This window comes from Trachypithecus francoisi, unplaced genomic scaffold, assembly GCF_009764315.1.
Source record: "Trachypithecus francoisi isolate TF-2019V2 unplaced genomic scaffold, Tfra_2.0 Lachesis_group11, whole genome shotgun sequence".
Taxonomy (NCBI): domain Eukaryota; kingdom Metazoa; phylum Chordata; class Mammalia; order Primates; family Cercopithecidae; genus Trachypithecus; species Trachypithecus francoisi.
The window spans coordinates 68,943,299-68,955,440 of record NW_022681456.1 but is presented as its reverse complement, the minus strand read 5'-3'; the positions used below and the strand labels follow the sequence as shown (position 1 = coordinate 68,955,440).

Sequence of the window (12,142 nt, the reverse complement as noted above, 5' to 3'; positions counted from 1 at the left end):
TTTATGTCTGTGCTTATTTCCTTGGCATGGATCTCTGGATGTAAAATTGTCCAGTCAAAAAGTCTATATCCTGCCTTTTGCCATCACAGTCTAACAGCCCTGCAAAAAGGTTTACATGCACATCAGCAGCATGTGATAATGCACTGTTCTCCACATACTAAAACCAATTCTAAAAGATCTGACCAAGTTGATGTGGGGAAATGAATTTCACTGTAATTGTGTTATTTGCATTTGTTGAGTGGAACATGAGATGCATTTTAAGTGGCCCAAGAACACTTTGGGTTACTGTAGTGGTCCCCCATCTTTTGGGCACCAGGGACTGGTTTTGCGGAAGACATTTTTTCCATGGACCAGGCGGTGGAGGAATAATTTCCCGGATGCTTCAAGCACATCGTATTTATCATGCACTTTATTTCTTTTATTATTACATTGTAATATGTGATAAAATAAGCATACAACTCACCATCATGTATAATCAGTGGGAGCCCTAAGCTTGTTTTCCTGCAACTAGACAGTCCCATCTGGAGGTGACAGGAGACAGTGACAGATCATCAGGCATGAGATTCTTATAAGGAGTGTGCAGCCTAGATCTGTCGCATGTGCAGTTCACAATGGGGTTCACAATCCTTTGAGAATCTTATGCTGCTGCCGATCTGACAGGAGGCGGAGCTTAGTCAGTAAGGCGAGCGATGGGGATCATCTGTCAATACAGACAAAGCTTCAGTCACTCGCCTGCCACTCACCTCCTGCTGTGCAGCCCAGTTCCCAACAGGCCATGGACCAGCACTGGTCTGTGGCCCAGAGGTTGGGGACCCTTCATTACTGGACCAATAATTTATTGGAAGTAAGTAACACTTTACTGCTTCTATAAGGTCTTCAATCCTGAGGTTATTTTAATGTTGTCCACATGTTGCTAAAGCACTTAAATATAAAATTTAAAACTTCATTAATCAGCTATGTGTTTTGTTTATGAATTGCTGAAATGCCTAAACATTTGATATCATTTGGATGAAATAATCAGATAATGAAATGAAATCTTCATTTTCGATGTAAATGTTTTGATATGGTTTGGCTTTAGCCATAGATATCTTTCAAAATACTTAATTGGTATTGAAGTCATTTTTCCCATCTTCAGAATTTCTGTGCATTTCAAAAATGATAGTGCTGGGATCACATAACTTAAGTGAGCAAAATTAGCCATACTTAAATGATATTAAAAATAAAACAATAATATTTTAAAGCATCTTGCTGCTTGGTATTGTGTAGATTATTCCCCCTCCGCACTTTTCCCCAGAAAGCAGATTTTATATAGTAAGTTGTGGCAACCTATTCAAAGCCTAATAAGTAGAGAGAGAAAGGTAGCTTAATTGAGGTGCTAACATTGTCCTGCATCATTAGATCATTCACATAGGTGAGCAACACTCAAGCAGGAGAAAAAAATATTACAAACTTCATCTTCATGCCAGTTCCACTCTCCTCCCTAATCCCTTACAGGACATATTCCCAAGATTGTATGACATGTCAGTCCATTTTGTACTCACCAATATGCCAATATTTGCAAACAAGCATTATACTATTAAGCAATAGGGGAGGCAACATGGAATTTAAGCCTTTGCTTCAAATTCTATTCTTCAGCAGACAAACATAAGTAAGAAAGAGATAGACAGAGGAGGGAGGGAGGGAGAGAGGGACAGGGGGAGAGAGAGAGAGAGGGAGCGAGAGAGAGCTATTGGCACTTTCTGCTTCTCCTACAGTTAACCAGTTACCAAACCCTTTCAGCTGGAGGGGTGTAGTTCAAGCTACCTTTTAGTAGTTCTTATGAACCCATAAAGGTATAGGTTAAAAAATGTCTTTTCAGAAATATAGAATTAATTGGCCATTTAGTTAACGATCATCTGATGAGTGGTCGACCACAACTAAACAGATTCAGCTGAAAAGGAGATAATGAAAGGCCATTCATTGGTTTATTACTGATTTCACAATATTCCCTACTTAATTGTTTATAAAGTATCTATGAAGAGGGACTTGTAGGGAGAAAAGGAATAATCTCCCTATAGAGCAATAGAAACCTCAATGAGCCTATCTGCAAAATGGGAGTATTAACAACAGATGACTTTCCTGTTATAAACCTCAATGAATCCAAAACCTCAATTTTTTTTTTTAACCACATAGCAATGGAAGTGTTGAAGGGTCTAGATTTGATCATTTCAGAAGAAGAAGAAAAAGAGAACAGACTTGAGGGGAAAAAGACAGCTAAAATGGTCATGTCTATACCATAACAGGTAATTAGAGGGAAACAAAGTGGTTTCTCAATTCAAAATAGTTTTTTTTTATAAAGTGTTTTCTGTATCACATTCTTCTTGAAAAAATCATTTAAGGAACTTTAGAATAAAAATACCTCAAAATGTGGTTTTAATTATAATTATAATGATTTTCATAGTAGACACATTTTACCAACTAATAAGCTAAAGAATTTATTACTTACCGTTTGTCCTCTAGAGTAAATTCTCCAATCGTACAAAAGAAATTAAATTCACACAAGCATTTTATTCTTTCTTTCTAAAATTAGAAGCCATAAAATGTACAAAAGGTAACATATAAAAGATGCTAATGTGCTAAGGAATAAAAGGAATGCTTCTTCATAAAAAATAGATTGCAGTTTTCTTTTCCATATGAAAGCATTTAAAATGGTAACTTGAAAACCTAGGCTGCAATATTTTACAACTTTCTTACATGACACCTTATGGGTCTAACTTCTACCAGAAATATGCAACATTCATATTCCAGTGAATAACATTCAACATACTGGCTTTTTAAAAGTGCACAATGTCAGAAATACTTATAGACTTTAAAATTTGTTGTAAAGTACAAAGAATGTCACAAGTGATTAGAAACTACTATGGGAAAAGAGTATTTTAACTATGTTAAATTTTAATGTCAATGATTACAGAAACACAGTGATGTTGGTGTTGCAAATCTTTATATTTCCAGCAGCCTCAGGACACTGAGTCTTATCAGAATAGTGGGCTTAGGCACATGGCTTACTCTTTTCTTTTGAAAATCATTAATTTATATGGCAACTTGAAATAAATGGAAATTAATACTTTATTTGCTTTGGCAATCAGATGAGAAATTTCTCTTAATAACGGTAAAATGTGCCAGGCTACACACTGTGCAGTACTATTTCCACCTGCCATAAGGCAGTGGAAATATTAAAGGGTAATTTTCTCAGAACTTACCTGCCCTGCAGCTTGCCAGGTAAAATTCATGGAATGGATATTGACAGGAATAGCTGGCATTCTCTGTTGCGCTTTTCTGAAATCATGTGTAAAAGGTGCCATTTTCCCCTCTGAAACAATCAGGATATCTTCTTCAAATCCTGGTTTTTAAAATAATACAACGATCAAACCAGGCAGACTTGAAATCATCTAAATCAGAAGTTTCAAGCAAAAAGAAAACTAAATAATTAGTATGGGTCATTTCTGTTCACAAGGCATCTGCCTTCGATACCATCAACGCTACTAAGATTAACTGTCCTCCGTGGATGATGAGAATGATGTCAACAGACCCATGCTTTCACGGAAAAGGGATGGACATGGAGTTAACCGATGCAAACAAATGCTGGGTGCATCTAAAAACGCAGGGCTATAAAAATTAACAACAGCACGATCAGAACACTAGATCAGCTTTGGCTTCTTAAAAGAGAAGTTTATAAGCTTTCAGATGGAAAATCTCTAATTAAAAGGTGGGAACACTCTTTTATGGAAATTAAGTTTTAAAACACACGAAATGCAAGTATCCCTCCTTCTTGAAGAGTGGAGAGAGGAGGACATAGGCAGGGGAAGGCGCTGGACGCGGGGGCCTTACCTATGAGTACTCTCGCCTGGTGAGCATCGATCCACAGGTACAGGCTCTCCTCCCGCGGCTGCCCGGCCTCAGCCCGTAGTGCCAACAGGCACAGGAGGATGCTCCAGAGCCAGAGAGCGGCGGCAGCGAAGGCGCTCCTCCGGGCCATGCTGCTCAGGACCTCCTCGCTGCGGGGGAAACTCCTCGTGCCGCACGTACGCAACCTGGGGCCGTCAGATCCTCGGCCGCGCTGCAGCTCCCTCAGCCAGAGCTGTTCCCGCTTAGACGGCTGGGACCGTCGCTTCCCAGCCTGGGTGCCAAGGAGCCTGCGAGAGCAGGAGGAGGAGGGGGCAGGCAGGACGGGGGAGGCGGGGGTGGGGGGACCAGCGGGCGTGAGCCGTGCAAGAAGATGGGGCGCGGGCGGGAGTGGGGGTGGCAGAGACGTAAGACTGGCAAAGCTGGCGAGGCCGGCAGTCAGCGGGGCAAATAGAGCGAGAACAGAAGAGCGGGAAGGGCTGGCGCAAGCGAGGTGCGAGCGAGGAGTGGGGTCTGCAAGGCCCGGGCGGCCGCCACTTGGGGGCGCTGTGGGGTCCCCCGGGGGCGGGGCCGCGCTGGACCCCCGAGTCAGCGTTCACAGCGCGGTGAGCCCAGTGCAGCGCACGCGAAGTGGGCGTGTAGGGCTGGCGAACCCGGAGAAGGGCACTCAGAGACCCCTGGGACGTCACTCGCCTCGGGCCAAGGGAGGCTTCGCGGGAGGGAAATGAGGAGAGCAGACAATGCTGGGCTTTACTGAGCGCTGATGATGGTGATGGTGAAGAGGGTGATGACTCCTGTTCCTCCTCCGGCGCTCACTGAAGGCGCAAATTGCCCATTGTCTCCCTTTCAGCCGGCAGGATTCCTCTCCGCCAACCCTATGCGCTCTGTTCTGCGATTGGCTGACACTTTGCGCGTTCCCAAGCAGCTAAAACTCCAGGCTCCACTGTCCGGTGGTTTGATCGCAGGCACTGGCCTTGGCTCGAGAGGAAGGGCGTTTAGCTGCTACTTGCCGGACACCCAGCAGTTGGGGAGGCCAGTCTGTCTCTCTGATAACGCGGCAGTGCCCGGAAGAGTGCCCTGGGACGTGGTTGATAGCTGTACCCGACCTTCCGGCGTAGGGCTCCACTAACGTCGTGGATAGCTTCACGTTTGCTGATATTTTTTAGAAGTTGCTGAATTCGGCCGGGCTCACGCCTGTAATCCCAGCACTTTGGGAGGCCAAGGCGGGCGGATCACCTGAGGTCAGGAGTTCGAGACCAGCCTGGCCAAAGTGGTGAAACCCCGTCTCTACTAAAAATGCAAAAATTAGGTGGGCGTGGTGGCGGTGACCTGTAATGCCAGCTACTCGGGAGGCTGAGGCAGGAGAATCGCTTGAACCAGGATGTGGAGGTTGCGGTGAGCCAAGATCTTGTCACTGCACTCCAGCCTGGGCGACAGAGCTAGACTCCGTCTCAAAAAAATATAAATAAATAAATAAAATAATACATTTTTTTTAAGTTGCCGAATTCACAGGTGCGTGGGGGCAAAACCAAGGCTCTGGCCTCGTCTGTGAGAAGCATGCTTGGCCGGCAGTGGGATGCAGCATAACCTATCCACCTGGCCCAGCAGAAAGAACTTATTTTTGCCTCCTGCCTAATTCCTTGGATGCGCAAAGAAAACAGAAGCAAAAGGATTTTTTTGTTTGTTTGTTTGTTTTGTTTTTAATAAAAAAAAACTTAGAAAGTCTTTGGACTCAGAAAAGGTTCATTTACTTGTCTTTGTTCTTTAGTACCCGATGCTGTGACAAATGCCTCAAAGATCAAATGTCTGGGGCTGGGCGTGGTGTTTCAGTCAGTCCTTTGTAGAGTAGCAGATGCCGCAAGAGGGAAAAACAAACAGAAACAACAGAAGAGAAGCTGGACATGCGTGGGCATCAAGTTAAATCAGTGTTAGGTTCTAAGAATATAGATATCCAACAAGGAAATATTTGCAGCTATACAACCAACCAATAGAAAAAAAAGGAAAAAGGGAATTAGATAAGAAGTCTATGACTGATTTGAACTTGCAGTGTATTAATTTTTAAAGTACTTTTATTTTAAGTGCTTACTTACTCCTCACAACTCTTAAGTAGGTACTACTATTATTCTCATTTTACGGACGAGGAAAGAGGGCTCAAGAAGTCCAGTAAGTTGACTGTGGATATCCAGCTGGTAAACGAGAGTAAGGGTTCAAATCCCAGACACTCTGACTTCAAAGCCCATTCTCTTAGTAAATTATACCTCATAATGATAAATAAATCATAATTAAGTCTGTCTGCATCCAAAGCTTTGCAGTCATTTTTCCTTTAAAATAAAAATATTTACCTGTTTTCCAACATTTCATTATTTTTTATTTCTGTGAATATTCATGTATATAATGTATGAACATTAGGCTACTTTTAAAACACTTCAACGTTGTAATGCCAGTGTCACCCAGGTAAAGATAATAATTTCACAGCACAATAGGCATTTTCTTTGACTTGGAGTGTGTGGATTTAATTTAACATTTTTTTCCTAGTTCTGCGCAAACCTCTATGGCTCTTGGTGCAAGGACGCCCTCTACAGGTTTTCCTAATCAAATACTAATTAAGAAGTACTCATACAATTTATTTTTTGGTGCAAGAAAAAGAGGAACTCAATTCTCTCCTAATTCAGTTTCCTCTAAGTGAAATTCTTCTGCAGCAGTTGAATTTGGTGTTGATAACTATGGTAATCTATATTGCTATAAGCACATTGTTTTCCTTCCAGAATGGTTATTTTCTGTTTACTTCCCTCCAGCAGAGGATTCTTAGAAAAATAATATTCTATTAGAGATAGATAAAGAAAAATGCTATTTAAAAATTTTTTGAAATAAGCTCATTTGGTTATTAAAGGGGAGGAAGGAACATATGTTGTGTTATGCAAGAGAAATTTTTAAGAGTAGCAGCATGGATCTTTTTGTCGGGAGGTCCATCTCTAAGAGATGAATCAGGCTTGACCCTCCTTTCTGTTGTTAAGGAGCAGTTAATATAGCTATTTCATTAAGAATTAAGTTTTTAAATTTCTTTAAACAAACACGTGACAATATTTACTAGCATATGATAAAAATTTGGAAATAATGTGCTTGGCAAGTCAACTTCGTTTCATTTGGAAATTATGCCATTTATTTTCCAGTTCATTGTGCTTCCTTTCCTTGTGCGATTCCCTCTCACCAATTATGTGTGCAGGCAGCTTCATTTATTTGTTCATTAACTCATTTGCTTATTCAACAAAGATTTATTAAACACCTATTATGTGTAAGACACTGACCTGGAAATTATAGTACAAATAAAACATGATCATAGCCTTCAAAGTACAATAGAGCTACTAAAATAAGTAAGACAAGCACCTAAACAGACGTAATGCAAGGCAGAATGTGGTGATTGTTGATAAGGCAGAAAGACTGGAAATTCATAGAAGAAATCTTGTATCTAGAATTCGGTACATTTGTTCATTCATTCATTCATTCAAAATATATTTACCCAGTGTCTGATGTATGCCCTATATAAGCACAGGGGATAGAAAGGTAAGTGAGAAGACAGTCCTGCTCTCAAAGAACTCTCAATCTAACAAGAGAGTGTGTTGAGAATAAACAATAGGGAGGAATGAATGTCATGGTGGGAAAATGCACAGGGTATTTTGGGACTGAGGAAAATCCCTCGAGGCAGACTGGGTTCTGGGAACACTTTCTAGAGTAGAGTGTACTTGAGCAGTCTTGAAGGTCAAAGGGTCAAAGGGGAGTTGATCATGCAAGGGGAAAGATAAGGAACACCCATGCATAGACAATGGCAATAGTGAGAGCAAGAGACATGAGAAAGAATGGCACCATGCAGGATCTGCAGGTGCTGACCCTGTAGTATGATGAGCCTGGAATGGGAGGGGGAGGGAGCACCTGTGGATAAAGCCCAAAATGTAGGTAGGACCTGGTTATGGAAGATTGTGCTGAGGACAATTCCAGATAATTTGTTTAGGGTCGCTGTCCTCAAAGAGGCGAGGTGTAACTCCTCACTCCTGAAGTGTGTGATGTGCAGAGTGACTTCCTTTTATAGCGTGCAGTGTGGAAAGTGGGGAAAGTAACAAACCTGATAAACACTACTTCAACTAGGTGATCAAGAGCATCAGCAGTGATGAGTCATGTGGATAGTATGTGCCCTTGATACGATGTGATGAGAATGGTACTTTACCTCTGTGATCTTGCTCCTGAAAACCCATAACCCCAGTCTAGTCACAACAAAAATATCAGAAAAACCCAACTGAGGGACATTCTACAAAATTCTGATCAGTATGCCTCAAAACTGTCAGTGAATAAAAAAGGGAAGTCTGAGAAACTCGTAGCTAAGAGGAACCTAAAGACACATGACTACCAAATGTAATGTGCTATCCTGGACAGGATCCAGGAATAGAAAAAAGACATTAGGTAAAGCTAAGGAAATGTCAGTCAATTACTACTAACACTGTATCAATATTGGCTCATTAATTGTGACAAATGTACCATTCTAATGTAGGATGTTAGTAACAGGGAAAGTTGGGTGTGGGGTATATGGAAACTTTCTGTACTATCTTTGCCATTTTTGCTGTAAATCTAAAACTGTTCTAAAATATAAAGCTTATTTTAAAAATTAAAAATCAAGACGAATATGTTTAAAAAATCTTAGCTGCTGACATTTGAAAAGCAGATTTTTTTAAATTAAAAATTTGATTTCTGGCTTCTCTTGAAAATGTAGAGATCTGACAATATTCCCTTCTGACAAAGAATCAGATGGTGTGAGTAGTGGCTGCCCTTCAAACAGGGCTAGCGCGCCTATTCCTTACAGTTGCACTATTCCACCTAGCATGCTTTGCTCTTTTACTTGACCATCTAGGCTTCTATAGGCTCCTGAGTTTGCCATGCATGTCCTGGAGACCTGGAGGGACAGGGAAGACGACGGTATCTGAGGGGGCTGAAGCCAGTGCTCATCTTGGAAGTGCAGTTGTGTGGGAACCAGGGCAAACACTGCTCTAGAGGTAGGTCTTGTCAGTGTCCAGCCATTCACTCACCCAGGTAAGTTGCCAGAACTATCTTGGTGACTGCAGGCATTGGGACTGAGACTGGGGCATATCAGCTGCACCCTGAGCTGTGTCTTGGAGAAGGAAGAAGCAGATACGCCTCTACTACACTGCTGTGGAGAGGGAGACGCAAGATAGTAAATGAAAAGGGCAAGTTGGCGAGGATTATGCTTAAAAAATAAACTCTCTTCTTATACAACTATATATAATAGCTATACATAACTATGGATAGACTATAACTGTCTGTCTATTCTATAATGTCTGAAAGTTTATGTAACAAAATATTTCCAGTGGTTACCTATAGGAAGTAGGAACACGGATAGGGAATGATTTTCCATTTATGCACAAATATTTTTCTGATTCATAATAAAATGAGCCAATGCTTTTGTAATTAAAAACCATTTTTAAGAAGAGAAAAAGGTTGTTTTATGCCTGTTTCAGTCGGTTTCTCCTGAAGTAGGCAGCTGTCAACACCTAGGTTAGCACCTCTTGCTATGCGGCTTGCACACTTTACTACTTAAGAACTGCACATCACAACACATGACAGCTCATTACTGAAGCACAGCATGACTGGAGCATTCCTCATCATCCTATGTGACATTCTTGCCCTTCTTTCTTCACATGATGGCATTGCCAAGCAACCTAGCATATCTTGTCTTCCAAAAACCGTATCTGTTCTTTTTTGTTCATCCATGCTGTTTTATCCTTATGACATTTAATGAAGGTTTTTTTTTATATATGATAGGGAAGAAAGGGAATACAATTTCATTGCCCAATAGTGGAGGAATGAGAAAGTAAATTAGAGTATCTTCATAGGAAGAAGTATTCTTGAACTATTAAAATTGATGTTCTGACAGATATTCAACCATGAATCTATCACCACAATAAAGATAATAGATACTACCTATCACTCCCAAAAGTTTAACAAAATATACACTTTAAATATGTGCAGTTTATTGGATGTCCACTATATTTAATTAAACCCGTTTTAAAGAAATTTTTTAAAATAGTGTTTCATCAGGAAGAAAAAATAGTAAATTGAACTGTATTAAAATTAAGAACCTGTTATCAAAAGACAGTATTGAGAGTGAAAAGACAAGCTATAGAATGGGAGAAGATATGTGGATGTATGAGACACTTATCCAGATCATATAAAGAATTTCCACAAATCTACAAGAGAAAAGAGAGTCCAGTAGAAAAATGGTCAAAGGCTTGAATAGGCACTTCGTTAAAGAACATACCTAAATACCAATTAGCACATTGAAAATGGCAACTTCATTAGCCATCAGAGAAATGTTAATTAAAACTACAGTGAGAAACCACTTCAGACCCATCAGAATGGTTAAAATGAAATAGAAAGAATATATGAGGTTAGTGAGGATATGAAGCAAACAAAACTTATATACTGCTGGTAGTAATGTAAATTGGTACAACCATTTTGGAAAACTGAAAAGAAGTACTAAAGCTGAACCCAGCAATTATACTCTCAGGTATAAGCCCAACAAAAAAGGATGTCTCTCTCTCTCTTTCTCTCTCTCTCTCTATATATATATATAGTCATCCAAAGTCATACATAAATATATATGTGTGTGTGTGTGTGTATATATATAGTCATCCAAACACATGTTTATAAAATCCCTGTTTATAATGGCACCAAAATGGAAACAATCCAAATATCTATTGACAGTGGAATGGATAAAGAAATTATTACATATTTATAAATGGAATATTACATAGCAATAAGAATAACAAATTGTATTAGTTTTTGTGATTAAAAGCAGTGGTAAAAAGTCGCAATTACTTTTGCCCCATCCTAATAATTACAACATTAATGACTCTTGAAAACATCATGTTGAGTTAAAAAAGCCAAAATGTACATACTTTGGTTTTAAATATGATTCCATATTTAAAAAATTCAAAAATATGAGAAACTAACCTATGATATTAGAAATCAAGATAATGATAACCTTTGAAGAGTGGTAATGATTGGAAAGGACATAAAAGAGGCTTCAGTGGTACTAGTAATGTTTTGTTTCTTGATTTGAATCTTGGCTACATCAGAATGTTTCTTTTGTGAAAATTCAGTAAGTTGTCCACTTACAATTGATGTACTTTTCTATATGCATGTTATAGTTTAATAAAACATTTATTAAAATTAGAAAAAATCATGAATGGGCTAGAAGAAAACATGGGCAAATGTACCTGTAAGTTTAGAATGGGGAAGGGCATTCTAAGGAAGACAATAACTATTTTTTAAAGATATATAAATTTGGCCAGGCGCAGGGGCTCATGCCTGTAATCCCAGCACTTCAGGAGGCTGAAGTGGGAGTATTGCTTGAGCTCAGGAGTTTGGGACCAGCCTGGGCAACATAGTGAGACCCCCATCTCCACAAAAAGTTTTAAAAATAGCCAGGTGTGGTGGCATGGGCCTGTAGTTCTAGCTCTTGGGAGGCTGAGGTGGGAGGATCTCTTGAGCCCAGAAATTTAAGGCTGCAGTGAGCTATGATCACTTGCTACACTCCAGCCTGGGCAACAGAGCAAGATTATGTCTCAAAAAAAAAAAAAAAAAAAAAGATGTATAAATTTGACCTGAAAAAAGTTTTAAACAGCTATGTAGCAAAACCCACCATAAACAAAATACTAGGGAAAATATCTGCAAAAACATGACAAAGGGAAAATTTCCTAAATTTCTAAAATGTATGTATTAACCAGTAAGTATGCCATCCAGTAGAAAAATGGACAAAGATATAGATGATTAACAGAAACAGAAAGACAAAAAGATACTTCATTAATAATGAAAGAGAAATGTTGTTTTGTTTTACTGATTGCCCAAATATAAAATACTGATAAATATAAAATTAAACAAATTAAAAAGTAAATACACATAAATATTATCAAGAATATAGGAATCAGAAAATCTAATATATTATTGGTGAGAGTGTAAATTGATTCATCTTTTTTGGAGAACAATGCTCTATTTCCCAATATCCGTAAAAATTCGACATCCATATATCCTTTGACTCAATAATTCCACTGCTAGGAATATGAATATACTTGAAATATACTGACTTCTTTCTAATCTAAGTTCTAGCCTTCTACCCATTCCTACATTCAGAAAGTTATCCTAGACACAGACATCTTAGAACACAGACACTTGAAGCACAAAAAATTCCATGGGT

At 39.5% G+C, this 12,142-nt stretch overlaps 1 protein-coding gene across 1 annotated transcript in view; it reads right to left on the bottom strand.

Moving 5' to 3' along the window:
* WIF1 (WNT inhibitory factor 1) overlaps positions 1 to 4,704 on the bottom strand; it is a 72,648-nt gene extending 67,944 nt beyond the window's left edge. Inside the window, exons 1-2 of the mRNA XM_033221384.1 lie at positions 3,868 to 4,704; positions 3,240 to 3,379 (exon numbers count right to left, since the gene is read on the bottom strand). Coding sequence (XP_033077275.1) covers positions 3,240 to 3,379; positions 3,868 to 4,015 — 288 coding nt within the window. The 5' untranslated portion in view covers positions 4,016 to 4,704. The remainder of the gene's footprint in view (positions 1 to 3,239; positions 3,380 to 3,867) is intronic.
* Between the last annotated feature and the right edge of the window lie 7,438 nt (positions 4,705 to 12,142).